The 20,899-nt window shown below is 50.4% G+C and overlaps 1 protein-coding gene and 2 long non-coding RNA genes across 4 annotated transcripts in view; 1 reads left to right on the top strand and 2 right to left on the bottom strand.

Moving 5' to 3' along the window:
* The window catches only part of Ccdc40 (coiled-coil domain containing 40), a 43,631-nt gene that overhangs the window by 5,189 nt on the left and 17,543 nt on the right, over positions 1 to 20,899 (top strand). For both annotated transcript variants that reach the window (XM_052757694.1, XM_052757693.1), the window contains exons 4-10: positions 4,649 to 4,787; positions 7,081 to 7,244; positions 8,779 to 8,862; positions 8,944 to 9,163; positions 13,732 to 13,889; positions 13,999 to 14,121; positions 15,819 to 15,940. In XM_052757694.1, coding sequence (XP_052613654.1) covers positions 4,649 to 4,787; positions 7,081 to 7,244; positions 8,779 to 8,862; positions 8,944 to 9,163; positions 13,732 to 13,889; positions 13,999 to 14,121; positions 15,819 to 15,940 — 1,010 coding nt within the window. The remainder of the gene's footprint in view (positions 1 to 4,648; positions 4,788 to 7,080; positions 7,245 to 8,778; positions 8,863 to 8,943; positions 9,164 to 13,731; positions 13,890 to 13,998; positions 14,122 to 15,818; positions 15,941 to 20,899) is intronic.
* Positions 9,706 to 13,723, bottom strand: LOC128122281 (uncharacterized). The gene is made up of 2 exons (XR_008222386.1): positions 10,955 to 13,723; positions 9,706 to 10,200 (listed from the first exon to the last, which is right to left on the bottom strand). It is a non-coding gene; the product is annotated as an uncharacterized LOC128122281 (long non-coding RNA).
* Positions 15,947 to 20,898, bottom strand: LOC128122279 (uncharacterized). Its single transcript, XR_008222384.1, has 3 exons — positions 20,256 to 20,898; positions 18,743 to 18,829; positions 15,947 to 16,077 (listed from the first exon to the last, which is right to left on the bottom strand). It is a non-coding gene; the product is annotated as an uncharacterized LOC128122279 (long non-coding RNA).

Raw genomic sequence — 20,899 nt, 5'->3', positions numbered from 1 at the left:
CTATTGCTATTATTATTACTACCATTATTATTACTATTACTCTCATCATCATCATCATCATCATCCTGCTTACACAATCTTTGGGGCAGGACGCTTTCCTAAACTGCTAAGTTTTATTTACTTAGTGAGTCTCAGAGAGCCTGCCCACAGGAGGGGATGTTTCAGTTCTGAGGAAGTCAGTCCACAGCAGAGAGCTACTGGATGGCTGAGACCGTGAAGCCTGAACTGGGGCTGGCATGTTCAGGGCTCCCGTAGTGGGCTGGAAGACCTGGGTCGGGTCCCCAGCACCACAGTGGGAAAATCTGGCAATTCTACCTCCATCTACCTCCATCATTTCCTGGAAGTTCTCAGGTCTCATTTTGCAACTTACCAAATGTCTAACGGTGACTCTTGTTATCCTTGACTGTCATGGCTTCTCTTTAGTCTCTCCCTGACCTTGAGAAGACCACAGGTCACTTGCAGAGTGGCCCTCTGTGTGGGCTTCTCAGTACTCCCTCCAAGGCCACCTGAGTTTGAGTCCCTGGGCAGAGCCACCCAGGTGATGCTGCGTGCCCCCTGCTCCTGCCTGGTGATGAGGGAGGAGTGGCTTGGTTGGAATTGCTGAGAGAAGGGCGGGCCTCCCTCACAGCAAAGCACTCTTGACCCTTTTGCGTTTAATAGCATTTCATGGGAAGATATTTCCATTGTTCAGAATAGAAAAGTGACTATTTGGAATGAAGGAAAAATCATAGCATGGTTATTATCATTTATCTCATCTTCTGCCCAGCAATGTGCACCGCCAATGTGACTTATCTCTGAGGAATTTCTCAGTTTTGTTTTTCTGAAACAGGGTCTCTCTGTGTTGCCCTGACTGTCCTGGAACTCAGCAGGCTGGTGATTTTTGTTTTTTGAAAAGTTTCTATTTTACGTGTGTGTGTGTGTGTGTGTGTGTGTGTGTGTGTGTGTGTGTGTGTGTTGACTTTTAAATATCTCACCCTATATACTAAATGTTGTTAAGCTCTCCCTTATTCTTTAGTGTGGCCGTGAGGAGAATCCAGTTTTTTTTGTTGTTTTTTTTTTGTTTTTTGTTTTTTGTTTTTGTTTTCAGGGAGATGGTTTATGCCCTGAGAACAAGAGTGGTTAGCTTCTCCTCTCCTGTGCGGTACACTCTCATTCTCTTCCTCGCTGACCGTGTTGGCCAGCCCTCCAGCATGAGGCTGCCGGAGCACGAGAGCTGTATCCACTGCTTTCTCTGCCACTCACTCCTGAGGGTGTTCCCCTGGGGTCTTGCCAGATCCTTTTTATCAGCGTGAGGAGGCTCTTTCCATCCTAGCTTGTTAGATGCCATGGCTTTTTGTTTTATTTATCACTTTGAATTTTCTCAATTTTTTTCTGTGTCTACTGAGATGATTATATGGGATTTGTTTGTTTGTTTTCTAGTTTGTGGATTTGGTAGATAATACTGATAGGTGTGTGTGTGTGTGTGTGTGTGTGTGTGTGTGTGTGTGTGTGTGTCATGTGTGCGCAGGCCCGTGGCAGCCAAAAGTTGATGTCAATCAAGTATCTTCCCATCCATTTACTTCTTTTTTTTTTTTAAAGATTTATTTATTTATTATGTATACAGCATGTATGACCAGAAGAGGGAGCCAGATCTCATTAGGTGGTTGTGAGCCACCATGTGGTTGCTGGGAATTGAACTCAGGACCTCTGGAAGAGCAGTCAGTCAGTGCTCTTAACCTCTGAGCCATCTCTCCAGCCCCCCATTTACTTCTTTATTCATTGAGACGTGTATGGGGTCTCACTGTGTAGTCCTGGCTGGCCTCAAACTCATCCACCTTATTTTTTTTTCAATTTCTATTTTTTAAATTTTTATTTTAAAATTTAAAAAAATTTAAATTAAAATTTATAGATTAAATTAAGTCAAAAACTTAAAATCTATAAAAATTCTATTTTAAAATTCCATTTATTCATTTTTATGTGTATGGGTGTTTGGCCTGTATGTATGTCTGTGTCCCACATGCATGCCTGCTTCCTGTGAAGGCCAGAAGAGGGTGTCTGATTCCCCTGGGACTGGCGACAGACAGTTGTGAGCTGCTGGGAATCGAACCTGGGGTTGTCCGAAAGAGTAGCCAGTGCTCTAACCCCTGAGTCATCTCTCCTTAGTTTTTGAGACAGAGTCTCTCACTGGACCTGGAACTGGCCAGCGAGCTCGTTCTTCCTGTTTCTGCTCCAGCCAGAGCTGGAATTAAAAGTGTGCTCCAGCATGCCTGGCTCTTACTTGGATGCTGGGGACTGAACTCGGGTTCTCATGCTGGCAGCAGGCCAGCTAACTAGCTGCCTCCTGGTTTGTACATGTGAAAGCGACTCTGTGACATGAGACATAGTGGGACCTCTGACGCGTCCACTGCTGACTCAGCTCCGCCTGCGCAGACTCCGGCTCCCACTTCGTTCACTGGGTTATACTCCATTAACGTTATTCATGTTTTTATGCTCCAGTGGTCCTCACTTGGCCAATGGGAGCACATTTACCCTGGTTTTCATGGCCTTTGGACACCCACCCCACCCACCACACCTCATGCCCTGCACTGTTCTGCAGATTTCCAGACCTAGAATCGGACACTTCTGCCTGAGCACCATGTTTATTAAAAGAAAATCAGTTCAGAGATGAAGATCAGTGTACAGAAGTGATAGCTGCTCCTGGGATATCACTGTCCCCTCAACACCCTGGACACAGACACGTGTGGAGATGTACATTTATGGCTGTGTTTACAGGAGCACACACATATATACAGGCGTAATCAGTGTCAACACTTATGGGGACTTCCCCTGACCACAGTGCTGAGAGGCCTGGCCCCTTCCTCTGACTGTAGTGTGATCAATGTCCCACAGACTCCAGCCTTCTGAACTCTCCCATCCCTACTGCAGCCTCTCTCCTGGCCCAGTCCCACCGGGGCTTTGAGTGAGAATTGCTCTGGAAGCAGAGAGGGCGGGGAAAAGGATGGGACACTTTCTGTGCATGAGCCCAGGCTGCGCACAGTGCCATCCCCTGATGCTGTGTCTGTGCCATCGGATCCAGACAACAGCCTTATGGGGTGGGAGCCCTTGTTGTCTTTACTGTGCAGATACAGAAACTGGAAGGTGGGATGGAGAGATGGCTCAGTGGTTAGAGCAGTGGCTGCTCTCACAGCGAACCCTGGTTCAATTCCCAGCACCCACATGGCGGCTCACAGCCACCTGTAACTCCAGTTCCAGGAGGATCCAATGCCCTCTTCTGGCCACCACGGACACTATACACATGTATGCATAGACATGCATACATGCAGGCAAAACACCAAACATATTTTTATTATTATTAAAAATGAAACTGAGGGGTAAGGGGCCTTCCCTGCCCAGGGCCTCACCACTGTCATGGCATACGGTAGCTTTTGCTCTGAAGCCACTGTCCTGAACTACAAAGCAATGGGCCCACCTCCTCCCCAACCCTGTGAAAGCTAAAAGATTCCAAAGTTTGGAGGACAGCGGCATGCCATGTTTGATGAACCCTTGTCATACTCTACGATCAAACCCACTCCTACAGGCTGCACTGTGGTTCCATGGTAAAGTGCCTGCCTGGCTACTGTGAGGACCTGGGTTCAAACGCCAGCATGGCAAATGAACAAAATCAAAACCCCACGTTTTGTGAATTTAAAGAGGAGAGCAACAGCTGAGCAATGTCTTCTCCTTTGTGGGGGTGACCTGCAAGTCACTTGTTCTAGTTACCCAGCTTCCACCCTTGGGTCCAGTTTCTAGAAAATTCACTGAAACTAAGGTTTCAAAGATGGTCAACAAGAAGGCAGAGATACATCCTAAGAGAGTCCTACCCTTCTGCCTTCTGGCTCTCAGCCTGGAGAAATACGGGCAGTGGGAGGAACTGTTAGGGGTCAGTGTATGCGTAGACACCCCATTAGATTTTCATTAGAAGCCCTTCCGGGAGACTTTGGCCTCTGTGCCTTCCATAATGGCCATTGGGATCTGGGTGCCTCAGAACTAACTTTACAGAGTCCACCTAGTCTGAAGGTACAGTGGGAAAGGGCATGGGCACACATTTACGTGAACCTTTAGCTTCTGCGGATCTGTTTCGCCTCCCCTACTTCGTGGGGACATGGGGCTTGTGGCCAGAGATGATAGTCGTACTTGATTCTTGGCAGACAAGATAGCGAAGCCCTGTCTCGCTGGTTTCTGGGCCGGTATTTACCTCAGCAACAGGAGTAAGGACAGCCCATCCCAGTAATTGCAGCAGTCCCTTCAAAAGCTAAAAATAAAGCCTGGGGTGGAAGCACAGGCATGTAATTTCAGCACTCAGGAGGTTGAGACATGAAGGTTGTAAGTACCCAGACTAACCTGGGCTACTTTGTCTCAAGGGGGAAAAAAGCCAAATGTCTATCTCAAGGGGAGGTGTTTAGATGGAAGAAGAGGCGATCCCCTGAGGCCCCTGCTGGAAGCAGAGAGGGTGGAGGCATGCTGCTATGAGGATTGAGTTGAGGACATGCTTTCCAGCCTCTGGCACCTGGGCAGCAGAGCAGAGTGTCTGTCCAGGTCCACGAAGAACCCTGGTCAGGAGGGGACTCAAGTAAACCCTATCTGTACCACAGCAGTCCTCATTAATTTGTTCCTGTTATTCCGTCCGTAGCCGAGACCCCCAGAGGTCCCTGTTCAGAGAGTCTTTCCTATGGGAACACAACATCGCTTCAAACTGAGCATCGTGGGAAGTCTGACTTCCTCAGAGATTGATGATTTCTCCCCGGACGAAATTCCTGGGCAAGGATCAGGTACGATGCATCTGCCAAGGTTGTCCTAGCAACAGCTCAGCCAGTCCACCTCCCCTCCTGTGCAGGGGAGGCTGCCCGGGCCACGCCTGTCACCTTATTTCCCTGAAGCCAGGAGGCTAATGACAAACATATGTTCAATGGACGCGGATAGCTTCATGGGGCACTTACCACCTCAGCCAGTCCTCACACTGGCTCGGTGAAGTAGCAACCCTTCTCCACTGTGCAGACAAGGACCCTAACATCCACTCAGTAACTTATTTCAATGAGGTCCCAACACCCAGAGCCCTGACTGACCCCCCACCTACTTCCAGCTGCCTCCTGGTCTCTGGAAGTGGAACCCCGGGACAGCTGCCCTTGTGAGCACATGTACCTCTGCAGGACACGCCTGTGTCCTCATCTGATTCTAATATCCTGGTGCTGTGTACGTGGGGGAGCAGGCCGGGAGACTGTTTATTCCCCAGGATGCAAGCGCATGTGTGGTTCAGCTTACAAAGCCACATGTTATCTGTGAGCGACGTGAAAATTGGGCATGTCTAGCCTAGAGGGGGGAAATAAAACGGGACAGGAGCTAGGGATGCAGTCAATGGTGAGACTTGCTTGGCACACACAAGGCCCTGGTCCACAAAAAATGGACATGGTGCTTCACACTGCAGTCCCAGCTATGGGAAAGCTGAAGCGGGATCCATGAACCACTGAGCCCGGGTAAACCTATGCAGCAGAGCAAGGTGAGTCAGGGGTACATGGGTAAGAAGAGACAAGACAGTGCAGACACTGTAAATCCAAACCGCCGTCACCATCATCCGGTGGATTAGCCCACCCGTGGGGCGGCTGCATGAAGGCAGGCAGCCCCTCGAGCCCCTGGAGGACTGTCACGCACACACCAAGGCTGCAGTTCCTGATGGTGCAGGTGAAATCGCAGAATGACAAATATCCAGCAGGCATGTTGGTTGGTTTTCCTAAGTGATGCAGTGCTTGCCTTCTTCCCCTCCCATGAAGCATCCAGAAGATCAATTTGCTGGACCAACCCCTGTTCCGAAGCTCACACAGCCTCAGTTTTACCTGCATATCTTATTGCTGTTGCTTGCTCGTACGGTTGTTTTGTTTGAAACAGGGTGTTGGAGCTGGAGAGATGACCCAGCAGTTAAGAGCACACACTGACCTTCCAGAGGACCTGAGTTCAATTCCCAGCATCTACATCAGGTGGCTCACAACCACCTGTAATTCAAGTTCCAGGGAGATCTGACTCCTCTGGTCTCTGTGGGCACCTACACTCATGTGCACAGACCCATACACATAATACAAGGTAATAAAATAAAAAAGCAGGCTCTCACAGAGTCCAGTATGGCCTCAGACTCCTTGTGTGTTTAAGACTGGCCTTGAATTCCTGATCCCCCTGCCTCCAGGTCCCAAGTACTAGGATTGCAGTTATGCACCCCCATGCCAGGCCTTGACTGTGTATTTTATTTGCTTCGTGTATTCACTGGTGATCTGATGAGTATCTGCTGTGTTCCAGTTACCTCTCTAAGCATCAGAGCACATTAGATAAAATCATCTGCTCAACAGCCAGTGTGTTAGTCTACACCTTTAATCTCCACAGTGCTTGGGAGGCAGAGGTAGGCAGATCTCTGTGAGTTCAAGGCTAGCCTGGTCTATATGATGAGTTCTAGGCCAGCCAGGGCTACATAGTGAGACCCTGTGTCAAAATAAATAAATAATCACACACAATGGAAGACATAAAATGGGTCTCTGTGACCTAGTTTATAATTTCATTTCTTTTTCAATCTTTTTAACTGGTTTCTTTTTTAATTTATGTGTATAAATGTGTGTCTGTGGGTATAGGTCTCACGAGTGCAGTACTCATGGAGGCCAGAAGAGGGCAGTGGATCCTTTGGAGCTGGAGTTAGAGATGGATGTAAACGGCCTGACATAGTGCTGGGAACCAAACTTGTGTCCTCTGGAAGAGCAGCAAGCATTTTTAACCTCTAAGTCATCTCCCTATTCTTTTTTTTCTTTTTTTTTAACTCAAAAGCCCCACAGTAAGGCGCCCTCCTTCCTTCCCATTCCTCACATGTAAGCTGCTGTGTCATCCACTGCTGGAGCGTGGCTCGTTCTATGGAATGCCTCGAATCAGCGATGGTTGATACCAGGGTTAAGCCTGAGAACTCTGCACTGGAAGGCTCTCCTTTCTATTTTCAATACGTCCTGTGAGGGTGGGACCTTGATGTCCACTCCCCCAGAACACAGCAATCAAGCCTCAGTGGCTCTTGCTGTCTCTCCTGGACTGTTATTACAGCGCAACCCCCACCTGGCCCCCGGGAAGAAACCCGGATACAGTTTCAAGACCATGTCCGGCCCCTCAGCCCTGAGGAAGAGACCCTGATGGAAAGAGCAGCGTCCGAAGGGAGTGAAGAGGCAGATGACGAGGGCTCCCAACTGGTGGTTCTGGACCCAGACCATGTAAGAACATGTCCTCGGGTTTTGCTTTTGCCTTGTGCATGGGGGACATCACCTGGACCCTCTTCTGCATCCGCCTGCCCACCCTCCCACCCAATGCTGTTTGCCCTCCTGGGCTCGCTGTGCGTTGGTTAGGCCTCCTACTTTGTTTCCCGGCTGTCTTGGTTCATTTTCTGTTCCTGAGAGAAACACCATGATAAAATCAACCTGGGGAGGAATGGGTTTATTTCTGCTGACCGTCATAGTCCAGGATGAAAGGAAACTGGCACAGGAACTCAAGGCAGGAACCAGGAGGCAGGGACTGGGCAGAGGCCATGGAGCAGTGCTCCTTACTGGCTTGCTCACCATGGCTTGCTCAGTTTCTTTTCTTTCTTTCTTTCTCTCTTTCTTTCTTTTTCTTTTTCTTTCTTTTTTTTTTTGTTGTTGTTTTTTCGAGACAGGGTTTCTCTGTGTAGTTTTGGTGCCTGTTCTGGATCTCACTCTGTAGACCAGGCTGGCCTCAAACTCACAGAGATCCGCCTGCCTCTGCCTCCTGAGTGCTGGGATTAAAGGCTTGCGCCACCACCGCCCGGCTTCAGTTTTCTTTCTTAAACACCCCAGAACCAGCTGCTCAGGGGTGGCACCGTTCCCTGTGGGCTGAGCCCTCCCACATCAATCACTGATCAAGAAAAAGTCCCCAGGCTTGCGTACAGGCCAGTCTGATGGGGACATTTGCTCAATTAAGGTTCCCTCTTCTCAGATGGCTAGCATGTGTCAAATTGACAAAAAAACAACCAGGGTACCGCCCTTGACTCTACTGCATTTTGTTTGTTTCTTTGTTTTTGTGTGTTTGTTTGTTTGTTTGTTGAGGACTGACTGTCCTTTGTAAGGAGTCTGGACGCTATAGGACATTGATCCAAATCTTTGGCCTCTACCCACTTCTTTGTCCTGACAACCAAAAAGACATCCAGACTATGCAGGATGCTGGAAGGAGGCAGAGGTCACATCACTTCCTCTTAACTTGTTACCTTAACTGTGGCAATCACACCGAGGGTCCTTGTCCCAGACCCGCAACACGAGAGAAGGGCAGATTTGATTTGAGTGCCACATTTGGAGAGCGGCAGTGCTCCGGGGAGCTCAGAAGGAGCCCAGGTCGCACTTGGCAAATCCTCTGAGCCCCATTTGACACTGTGATGGCTGCTGCTTATCACCCCTACTGTCCCCTGGTCAGTCTGGACTGACCGCCCGCCCCCCCAGCAGCTCACCAGCCCTTCAGCCAAATCTCTGCAGTGTCTGGCATGGCATGGGCCAGGAAGTGCCCGGAACTTGTGACTTCCACTGTAAGAGCCTGCGTTGAGAAATCATTTATGTCTGCCCATACCACCCCCACCCCCGACCCTTCCATTCCCACCCCCACAGAGAGAGAGAGAGAGAGAGAGAGAGAGAGAGAGAGAGAGAGAGAGAGAGAGCCAGTGCTAGCCAGCCACTGGACCCCTAGGTGGAGCACTGCTTAGGGCATTGAGAGTGACAAGCTGCTTGTGGTTTTCTCTTGTCTTAGCCCCTGATGATCAGATTCCAGGAGGCCCTGAAGAGCTACCTCAACCGGCAGATGGACAAACTGAGACTGGACATCCAAGAGCTGGTGCGTATGGGTTCCTGTCTTCCTCCCAGCCTGGTGGGCACCCATGGACCTTCCTCAACCCTCTTTCTTTCTCTGGTACAGGATGTGGCCACCAAGCAAACCCGAGTCCAGAGGCAGGAGCTGGGCGTGAACCTCTACGGAGTCCAGCAGCACCTGGCCCGCCTGCAGATGCAGCTGGAGAAGAGTCATGACCGGCACTCGCTGGCTGCGTGTGAGAGGAGGCGGAAGGAGGAGGAGCTCCAGGCCGCCCGGGCCCTCTACATCAAGACCTGCGCAGCTGCCAACGAGGAGCGAAGGAAATGTAAGGCGTCCCGTGCACCCCGAGACCCAGGGCCACCCCTCCCATGGCTGTCCCCTAAGTGTGTGTTCACGTTTTGTCGAAGACACCAGCAAAGCAATTACATGTCTAGGAAGGGTTCCCACCGTTTTTAGGAAAGGAAGACCCAGCAGTGCCACAAAAGGCCCCTCACTGGGTAGAGCAGCAAAGGCTGAGCCTAATGGGTCAGGTGTAGAGACTCGAACACGCAAGTGTGGAGGTGCTGTGGCGGTCCAAAAGATGAATCCAGAGCATGCAGAACAGGTGTGTGGAGCTCAGAGGTGGGAGAGGCCATGCTGCTGGCCCAAGAGGGACCAGGGCAAAGCCCCAAACCCAACAGCAGCAGCCAAAGGGTCTGGGGGACAGCTGAGCAGGAAACCAGGTAGCTTGGGATTCCATGAATGGGCGGGGGGGGGGGCTGTGCATGTCATATGCAGTGTCCCCACTGAAGGCTCACACCGCCCTCACCGAGTAGACAACAGAGGATGTAGTGGACGGTGAGCTGTGACCCTCTGAGGCGCCAGTAGTTAGTTCTTCATTCTTGGTGTATTTTGATGTTTCCAACTTTCTTTGTCAGCTCTGTTGCTAAAGTAATAGCAAAATGTCCTGAAGGTAAAGGGGAGAAAGCAGGTGCTGTGCCGGGTGTCTGTCCCAGACGATGTCTTTTGAACCCTGAGGGATGCAGGTAGGGAATCCGGGTTTCTGTTAGGAAGTTTCTATAACAGAATCCCACTGGGGCACTGGTAACAAACAGTATCTTGCTGTTTGTTTTTTTTATTTTTGGAGTCAGTGTGTCATGTAGCCCAGGCTGGCCTTGAACTCCTGATCCTACTGCTTCTACCTCTGTGCTGGTCTCACATGTGTGTGCCACTTCACCTGGTGTATGTAACGCTGGGGATCAAACCCAGGGCCTTCATGCATACCAGGAGAGCATTCTACCAACCATCTGTCACACGATTCTGGAGAACAAGATGTCCAGTATGGAGGGACCAACATATGTCTCGTGATACAGCATCTAATGGCTGAAGGGCGGAGAGGAGAGAGAACAGGAGAAAGGCACGCAGGCTCACATCCTCTGGCACGCTCGGCTGATCCACCACAGCCCGGGTGGAGCTGTGTGAACTGGGCACGTCCCATCTGCCCCCAGCCCCCTGCACTGCTGCACTGGGCATCAGGTTCCCAGCAATTGTCGCTTGGGGGTGTCTTCAACCCATAGTGTTTATCAAGAACCTCTCCCTGCTTACCCTAAGCACCTCCAAATCAAAACAACCAAGACAGAACATGGCATTTAAACTCAAGGCCCCACTTGCCATCACCGTAGACCCTGGCGCATGCTGAAGGCACACATTGCCTGCCCAGCCCTGCCACACACCTGCCGTGAGGCCCCGTAGCCATGGAGCCAGAAGCCTCATGCTGCCAGGCTCCCGTCTGCCACGGCTCACAGTGTAAACGGGCTTCTCTCCCTTGAAAAGCTCCCTGAAGGGCTGGGCCACCACTTTTTCTTCCTGTTGCTATAGTAAACTGTAAAGTAACGCTGAGGGGCAAAGCCAGGGGAACCATGCAAGAATTCTGCCCACTGTGCTTTTACGACACAAGGTACTCTCTTCACTTTCATGAGCCAGCCAACGAAAGACAGACACCCCAGGAGAGAAGCAAGCTCCCCGGAGAAGGAAAATGGGTACCTGGCAGTTAAACTATGAAACCAATTTATGTTCACTAATACTCGAAGGAATGAAAATTTAGAAGAATAATTGAAATATTGACTTGGTCACTCACCTGGCAAAGACAAGTTGACCTTGGCGTGCTTAGGGAAGCGTGCTTGCTTCTTCCTTGCTTGCTCGGGTGTGAAGGGGGTAGCCTGCTTCAGCTGCCGCGCTGAGTTCCAGGACGAGGAGGCTGCTTCATCCACAGACGTTTACCTCCGGGCAGGGTGGTCGGGACTGTGTCCTCCCAGGCCCCTCTCTCCAGGGTTGGGCAGAGTTTTCTCTCCATGTTCCCGTGTGGTGTTCCTGTGTCCTGATCTCCTCTTCAGACAAGCCTAGACCACCATAGAGGCCACACTTAGTCCTGATAGCCTCTCTAAAGACCTTGTGCTCAGACGAAGCCACATTACGAGGCGTGGTCAGGTGGCACCTGCCCCCAGGTCACGTGTGCCCTGTCTCCACCCACCATTTTCACTTCATGAACTCATAGCTGAGGGCTGAAACAGCCAGGCTCACTGAACAGAAACTGCCCCCAGATAAATCAGAGGAGAAAAGACAGGAGAGAAGAGTGGGAACCCAGGGAACTCTGAGCTCCTTCAAGCGGGCAGAAGACAGACAGGGAGAACAGAAGAAACACTAAAGGTGTCACGGTGAAAATCTCCCACGCCGTGCTGACGGTGGTGACCCCACGGGTTCAACAAAAGTGAAACCCCAGATGCAGGAGGAAAACTGCACCAGGTTCTCCGCAGGCAAATGACTGAAACCCACAACAAAGAAAACACCAGCAGCTAGAGGAGGAGGCATCCGACTGTGCCGAGAGTGGCAAATGTTCTTACTTTTAAAAAGATTTATTTCTATTTTATGAGTATGGGTGGTTTGGTTTTGTTTTGAGACAGGATCTTACTGTGTAGCCCTGGCTGGCCTAGGACTTATTATGTAGACCTGGATGGCCTCAATTAGTGGAACTCTGCCTGCCTCTGCCTCTGCCTCCTGCAAGTGCACTGTGCCTGCCTTGTGTATGCATGTTTTACCTGCATGTATGTGTGTGCATGCACCATGTGCATACCTGGGACCCATAGAAATGAGAAAAGGATATTGGGTTCCCCTGGAACTGGAGTTACGGGGAGTTGTGACCTGCCACGTTGGTGCTGGGAACTGAACCCAGGTCCTCTGCAAGAGCACTAAGTGCTCTTAACCGCTGATAAATTTTATGTATTTATCAGTGGTTATTTATTTATACATTTTTATAACCGCTGATATTTACTTACTTGTTTTTGCAGAGCTGCAGGTGGAACCTAGGGCCCTAAACATGCTGAGCAGGTGCTTACCACCGAGCTAATCCCCAGCCGGAGCAAACAAATGTGGACTGAAGTGTAGCTTCCTCAGTACGTGGTCATTCCGGCCTCACACAGTCCCCTTGACTTTTGCTAAGGGGATCCTTAGCAAGGCACTGTGGCTTTGCACTTCCTCCTGGAGGCCCTGCCCGAGATGCAGCCTCCCCCTTGCAGCAGCACCCCCGTGGGTCTGTGTGCGTGGGCTTCTGTGGAGCTCAACCTGCGTGCTGTGCCCAGGGTGCCTCCCTTTTAACTGGTGAGAAACCTGTGCGATGGCCTTGTCCAACACCATTCTCTGAATGTGCCAGGAGATGGGCGTGTGGTGATTTGTGGGTATGGAATGTGTGTATATAAATAGATACACATACTTTTCTGAGATATGGTCTCTCTATGTTGCTCTGGCTGGCCCAGAACTCGTGGCCAGCCTCTGCTTCCTGAGTGCTGGGATTGTAGACCTACCTGCACTACCACATTTGATTGCTTCTGTGTTCTTGCTCCTTTTTGCCCTTCAATTGTATTAGAAATTCTTCTGCAGCAGAGTGTAGGTCTTTGTAGTTTATAGGTTATGCTGGGGCTGGGAATAGAGCTCAGTGGGTGAGGTGCTGTCTCTCCAAGCCTGAGGATCTGAGTCTGGATGTCAGGTACCCACCTAGAGGTTGGGTACAGTTGGGTCCACTTGTAGTACTGGGAGAGGGATCCAGGAAGATCTGAGGGCTTGCTAGTCATCTCGCCAAATCAGGCGGCTCCAGATTCTGTGAGAGATCTTGTTAAACAATAAGGTGGGGACTGAGAGATGGCTCAGCAGTTAAGAGCACTGGCTGCTCTTGCAAAGGACCCAGATTCAATTCCCAGCACCCATGTGGCAGCTCACAACTGTCTAGGAATCCAGTTCTAGGAAATCTAGTGCCCTCTTCTGGCCTAGGAGGGCACCAGGCATGTAGATGGTATACACACACACAGAGAAACAGACACAGAGACAGAGAGATACATGCAGGCATAGCATCCGTACACATAAAATAAGAAGAAGAAAAAATTAAAAAACCAATAAGATAGAGAGTGACAGAGAAAGACAACTGGCCTCCATCTCTAGGTTCTACACAAGTGAACACATGGGCACACACACACACACACACACACACACACACACACACGCACGCACGCACACACGGTCCCCAGTGTAGATACGGTAGCATATGCCTGTAATCGTAGCACTGGGAATTTGGTGGAGGCAGGAGGACCAGTAGTTTGAGGCCAGCCTGGGATATAGAACAGACTCCACCTCAAAAATCACAAAGAATTTGTCTCCATCCAGGCTTGGTGTCACAATTCTTTAATCCCAACACTTGTGAGGTAGAAGCAGGCTGATCTCTGCCAGTTCCAGGCAGCCTGGTCCACAAGGCCAGTTCCAGGCAGCCAGGGTTACAAGAGTCTCCAGTTCCTTCTCAAAGGAGGGTCCAGGGAAGAGTGCTGTCCCAAGGGTCCCACGGGCAGTGCTGGACAGCCTCCCTTTCCACAGTGGCAGCCCTGCAGAAGGAGCTGGAGAGCCTGGCTCTGCACCTCTTCTACATGCAGAACATAGACCAGGACGTGCGTGATGACATCCTTGTGATGAAGCAGGTGGTGAAGAAGACCGAGACAGAGAAGATGCGTGCTGAGATAGAGAAGAAAAAGCAGGTAACCGTGAAACCATCGCCGTTCCACGGGAAGAGCTCAGTCTCGCCACACTGGCGGAGGACTGTCCTCAGCTGTGAACAGCTCCTCATGGCCACTCTCTTTTTGTCAGGATCTGTTTGTGGACCAGCTCACCGAAAGGGCGCACCAGCTGGAAGAAAACATCTCCCTGTTTTCGGCTCAGTACATGTCCCAGGCTGAGGACACTCGGATCCTAAGGAAGGCAGTGAGTGAGGTAAGAGCAGCTCCAAAGCCAGTGAGAGAGAAGCCCCCTTGTCACCTACACCTGGCCCGGCAGGTTCAACGGGACAGCACCAGCGTGTCTGTAAGCTGCTGCCACCAGCAGTGTCCACAATTACTCAGTAAACTGCTCACACATCAAAACTGGCTGGTTTTGGCCAACGGGTGGGTGGCAGGGCCTACCAGGAAGTCAGAAATGGCGTCCTCTCCCATGCCAGCAAGCTCTGGTGTGGTCCCTCAGGGGACTGAAGTCTTTGTGACGATATTCAGCACCATAGGCAGCGCTGTTCCCAGGCTGTGGCTTCTCCCCACTCTGTGTAGAAGGGAAGATGTAGAAGCCACTGGCAGCCACGCCAGTCACAGTGACCCCGTCATATCCTGGGGCCTGTGACCAGGCACAGAGGTGACACCCCACCTGAGAGTCACCGTCCACAGCCCCTAGTGCAGGGATGGCGCGGGCCGGAAGGTAGGCTGTAATGAAGGCAAGAGAGAGGATTCCCGACGGCGTTCCTCCTACGCTCTCCAGCCTGTGAGCCTAATTGTCAAGCGTGTATGTTCCAACCAAAGGTCTGAGCAAAACCCGCCATTTTTAAATCTGCACAGTGAGTCTTGGGTTTATCTGAATAATAACTCAGGGAGCCTCCAAGACTTGTTTTGGAAGGGAAGAGTCCAGCTGTCTAGTTTGACTAGAGCCAAAGGCTTCTCAAGATATGAGAAGATGTGTGTGTGTGTGTGTGTGTGTGTGTGTGTGTGTGTGTGTGTGTGTGTGTTTAAAAAAAGCCAGGCTGTGGCTAGGAGAGATAGCTGAGGCAATAAAATGCCAAGCCACTCAAGCACGTGGACTTGAATTGGATCCCCAGCACTCGTATTAAAATCTGGCCATGATGGGGCACGCTTGCAATCTCAGCGCTGGGGAGACAGAAATACGAAGATCCCTGGGGTTTTCTGATCAGACAGCTTAGCTTGATGAGTTTGTTCCAGGCCAGTGAGACATACTGCCTCAGAAAAACAGGTGGATGGCTCCCGAGGAATGACGCCTCAAGCTGACCTCTGGCCTCTACAGGAACGAACCCTGCGTGTTCTCCCTCTGGACTTCCTCCCCGACCTGTCCCACAGTCTAGTTCTGCATCCTGGTCCCCAGCACAAGGAGGCCAAATGCTCTCCTAGAGGCCCTGGGCATTCTCGACTCAAATACCTCCTCCCTGGGCAAGAACTGATCAGGGGCAGGGGTGTGGGCCCTGTGGTCTCCCCTGCCTGGGTGACCTCAGCCTCATCCATGACATCCACTAGGCCTTGCCTCAGCATTGGTGTGGAGTGGGTATCCTGTCATATTTGACAAGGTCCTCCTCCTCAGCCCCCAGCACTGAGCCCTAAAAACTGCCTGGAGACCCCATGGAAGACCCAGGCCTCTTCAAAGCCACGTCCCATTTCCTGTTGCCCCTCTGTGTATTTGTGATAAAGAAACATTAAAGGTGCCAGGTATGGTCGTGAATACCTTTAATCTCAGCAGAGGCAGGCGGACCTCTGTGAGTTCGAGGCCAGCCTGGTCTACAGAGTGAGTTCCAGGACAGCCAGGGCTACACAGAGAGACCCTGTCTCAAACAAACAGAAAAGGGAAGTTGAGGTGGAGGGGAGGCAGGCGGCAGAGTGTGGCCCCCGCCATTGGCCGTGTCTGTGTCCCACCATCTGCAGGCCACCACTGAGATTGACATCATTGCTGTGGAGAAGAAGCGTATCCTACAGCAGTGGACCACCAGCCTAGTGGGCATGAAGCACCGGAATGAGGCGTACAAGACCGTGCTGGACGCGCTCAGGTACCGCTCCGGGGATGGAGCTGCCCCACAGGTGCACTGGGGCCCCGCTGCCCACCTCCAGCCTTCAGTGCCGGGACTGGGAGAAGTCAAGTCTGCAGGCCAGGTTTCCAGGCAGGATGTCCGAAAGAGACATTTGTCTGTGGGAGACAGAGGTGTCCCTTTGATCAGCAGCTTCACTGTCTGAGCAGGAAACCCCAGCCCTTCCCCAGCCGTTCTGGGTTGTTCTGCCCTAGGGCCGCCTTCCGCCAAAACCCTGTTTTAATTCCCTTGAAAGGGAAGGCACACAGGGTGGTGCTTGGGCTGGAGACGCTTGCTGCCTTGATAACCAGAACTACCCAAGTGATGGGAATTTGGTTCTGAAGGTAGCTCACGGCTTGTTGGCTGGTCCTCTCTACCCTAGCGCCCACAGAGGCTGAGCTCTGAGGGAAAGAGTGGCTGCTGCTGGCCAACGCGGTGCCGAGTGCTGGAAAGACGGCCCAGAAGTTAAAGAGCGTGCTGGGCTTCCAGCATCTCCAAGTGCAGTCCCCGGCACACAATCGGGCAGCTCAGAACCACCTGTCACTCTGGCTCCTGGAGATTCAACACCCTCTTCTGGTTTCTTTGGAGTGTGCACACACACAAATAAAAATCATTTTTAATCTTTTAAAGAAATTATAAAAGCCAGAGGTGCTGGGCGGTGGCGGCAGCACATGTCGTTAATCCCAGCACTCGGGAGGCGGAGGCAGGTGGACCTCTGTGAATTCAAAGCCAGCCTGGTCTACAGTGCTAGTTCTAGGATGGCCAAGGCTGCACAAATAAAGGCCAGGGGTGCAGCTTAGTGTAGATGGCCTGCCTGGCATGCACAAAGCCTAGGTTCCATTCCCCACGCCGGGAACAAAAGGGCTGAGTTGTGTATGACTGCTCACTTAAAAACAAACCAACAAAAACACAAGACGTCTTTATGTGGATAATACTGGATTAAAAATATCCATTTCAGCCGGGCGGTGGTGGCGCACGCCTTTAATCCCAGCACTCGGGAGGCAGAGCCAGGTGGATCTCTGTGAGTTCGAGGCCAGCCTGGGCTACCAAGTGAGTTCCAGGAAAAGGCGCAAAGCTACACAGAGAAACCCTGTCTCAAAAAACCAAAAAAAAAAAAAAAAAAAAAAAAAAAATCCATTTCTTTTGGTTTTTGCGGCCACACGTCGTGACTGTAGGCTGCTGTGCAGGCCGAGTCTGGGCCTGTTCTGACTGCTAGGTGCTACGCAGTTCTTCCATATCATTATCAAGCCAGGACTCCAAAGAACACACATCTGTTGGCAGTGCCAGAGAGGACTGTGGCAGTCACACACCCCAGTGGCATCTCAAAGTCCCTGATGTCTTACATACTGTCACCTCTTAGGATCACACAAATTAGACTGTGGGGAGAGTATCTTGTATTTTGTGGTTTTGCTTGCTTATTTTTGAGACAGTCCCCCTCTGTAGCCAAGTCTGTCCTGGATCTCACTCTCTCGACCAGGCTGGCCTCATACTCACAGAAATCTGAGTGCTGGGGTTAAAGGTGTGTGCCACCATGCCCTGCCAGTACCCTGGATTTTAAAATATGCACTCACAGAATGTCAAGTGGAGATTTTAGCAACATATGTGCACACCTGCACGCGTACCCAGTAAATGGGCCTCTGCCTCTAGCTGTAATGCAGCCAAGGCCCCGAGAGCAGGAGGTCATCTTTTGAGAGGATCGCTCGGGCCTAGGAATCTGAGGCCAACCTGGGTGTCATACTGAGAGTCTGTTTCCAAAAATGACACCAACAAATGAAATAGTGTGAGCCTGCCTAGCGGGACACTGACTGCTGGTTGTGGCTGCGGAGGAGCTGGCTCTACATTCAGAAGATTTAAAGGAAGTCTGGCCAGGTGGTGAGTTCAAAGTCAGCCTGGTCTACACTTAGCTACAGACCAGCCAGGGCTTTGTAGTGGGGCTCTTAAAATTCTTGCTTTAAATAAGAAAGGTAAGATACTGCCCTTAGACTTCTCAGGATGAAAGGGAAGAAATCTTCACACACAAATAAAAAAATTCAACTTCTGTTAATCCAGGATATATGTGTTGGGGAGTTGCTTGTTCAGTGGTTCTGGACATGAAGCCTAGAACTTCATGCATGCTAGGCAAGTACGCTACCACTGAGCTACATCCTCAACTCTCTTTTAATTTTTAATCTATCATCTATCTATCTATCTATCTATCTATCTATCTATCTATCTATCTATCTATCTATCTATCTATCCGTATCTATCTATCTATCTATCTATCTATCTATCTATCTATCTATCTATCTATCTATCTATCATCTGTCTATCCGTATCTATCTATCTATCTATCTGTCTGTCTGTCTGTCTATCTATCTATCTATCTATCATGTATCATCTATCATCTAGCTAGTTAGCTATCTATCTATCATCTATCTATCTTTGCCGAGGCAGGCGTCATTCTGTAGACCTGACTGGCCTAAAAAGTGTGGCCATCCTGCTTCTGCCTCCTAGGTGTGGGATTATGAGTGTGTGTGCCACCACACTAGGTCACTTTTGAGACAAGGAATAATTGGGATGACCAGCCTGTACCACCCAGCCAGGCTCAGTATCTGTGTTTTTAAAACTTGAGCTTTTCTATAGTAGCATGCCATGGAGGACAAAGAAGTTTAAGTGGGACCCTACTGTTGGCCCCAGCCACACTGTGAGCTATGGACTTTGGACAGGTTACCTAATGAGCATCTAGCACAGGGCGACATCATCATGGTTAAGGAAGATGGGCACTCGAATTCCCCAGCACAATACCTGGCCCTTGGATTCATTCCTTTCTCTTCATAGTCATAACAGCAAAGAGCTGTAAACTTGGGTTCTCAGCAGTTCCCATCAGTGGTCCTGTTGACACATTGGAAGATAGTTGTCAGGGGCTGGAGAGATGTCCTGGTCAGTAAAGTGCTAGCTGTAGAAGCATGGAGACCTGAGTCCAATCTCCCGGAACCCATGTGAGACAGCCAGGTGCAAGGCTTTTGGAGACAGGGTCTCTCTGTGTAGCTCTGACTGTCCTCAGACTCACAGAGATCCACCTGCCTCTGCCTCCCAAATGCTGGGATTAAATATGTGTGCCACCACCTGACTAAACTATCTGTCTGTCTGTCTGTCTATCTACTGTATAGGGATGTTTTGCCTACATGTATGTCTGTACAATGTGCATGCAGTGTACACAGAGGCCAAAAGACAACTGATCCCCTGGAACTGGAGTCATGGATGGTCATGAGCCACCATGTGAGTGCTGGGAATCGAACCTGGGTCCTCTGGAAGGGCAGCCACTATTCTTAGCTACTGGGCCACCTCTCCAGACAAAGGTGCACACTTAAAAACCCAGAACTGGGGAGATAGAGGCAGGAAGATCTCTAGGGCTCCCTGGCCAACCAGCCTGGCCATATCACCAAGATCTGGGTTCAATGAGGACCCTGTCTCAGAAATTAAGGTGGGGCCATCAAGATGGCTCAGCAGGTAAAAGGCACCTGCTACTGAGTGTGACGACCTGAGTTCACTCCCCAAGACCCGCATGGTTGATAGAGAGAACTGGCCCCCAGAGCTGTCTTCTGACCTGCACACATGCTCTGTGGCATTCATACCTGGCCCTACACAAAAAATTAATAATCTTAATTTTTTAATTAAAAATATGAAAGCTAGCCGGGCGGTGGTGGCGCATGCCTTTAATCCCAGCACTCGGGAGGCAGAGGCAGGCGGATCTCTGTGAGTTCGAGGCCAGCCTGGTCTCCAAAGCGAGTACCAGGAAAGGCGCAAAGCTACACAGAGAAACCCTGTCTCGAAAAACCAAAAAAAAAAAAAAAAAAAAAAAAAAAAAAAATATGAAAGCTAGGTGGTGGTGGCACACGCCTTTAATCCCAGCACCCGGGAGGCAGAGGCAGGCGGATCTCTGTGAGTTCAAGGCCAGCCTGGGCTACAGAGTAAGTTCCAGGAAAGGTGCAAAGCTACACAGAGAAGCCCTGTCTCAAAAGACCAATATATATATATATTCCAGTTGTAGTGGCAAATGCTGGTTGAATATGCAAGAGCCAGAGACAGAAGGTTCACAATGTTGAGACCAGCCTGGACCACACATTTAGGCCACAGATGCGACTCAGTGGGAAAAGACACACATGTGCCATGACACACATGCATGAGTACACAACAATAAATAAATAATACACTAAGAAGTAGGGTGGAGGGGACTGGGGAAGACATCCACATTGCGTACACAAACGCACTGTACTGGTTGGATTGTGTCAATTTAACACAAACTAGAGACACCCACCTGAGAACCTCAGCTGAGGTATTGTTCCCATCAGATTAGCTCCTGGGTGTGTCTGTTTCTTGATTAACGACTGATGGGGGTGTGCCAATCCACCGTAGACCATGCCACACCTGCACAGGTGGTCGTGGGTGGTGTAAGAAAGCAGGCTGAGCAAGCCAGTAAGCAGCGTTCCTTCATGGCCTCTGCTTTAGTTCCTGCCTCCAGGCACCCATCTTGAGTTTCCCTGATGATGGACTGTACCATGTTTCCTTCCCCCCCACACCAAGTTGCTTTTGGTCAGTGTTTTACCACAGCAGCAGAAAAGCAAACTGGAAGATACACATACACAAATAAATAGCAGTTAAGAGTTGGTGCTCTGGGCTGGAGAGATGGCGCAGTGGTTAAGAGCACTGGCTGCTCTTCCAGAGGACCTGGGTTCAATTCCCAGCAACCACATGGCAGCTCACAGCTGTCTGTAACTCCACTTGCAGGGGATCCAACACCCTCACACAGACAAATGTACACATAAGTAAATAAATAAAATATTTTTTTAAAAAAGAGTTGGTGCCCAAAATTATTCCTCCATATATGGAATCCACTCAGTGAGAGTCTTCTGAGCGGATTCTCTGGTGTCCAGCCTGTGATGGGCTTTACTCTTCTGGACT

The sequence above is a fragment of the Peromyscus californicus genome, unplaced genomic scaffold, assembly GCF_007827085.1.
Source record: "Peromyscus californicus insignis strain IS unplaced genomic scaffold, ASM782708v3 Scaffold_3__1_contigs__length_106647218, whole genome shotgun sequence".
NCBI lineage: Eukaryota > Metazoa > Chordata > Mammalia > Rodentia > Cricetidae > Peromyscus > Peromyscus californicus.
Note: the sequence above shows the minus strand (reverse complement) of the source record. Positions and strands in the feature narration are given on the sequence as shown.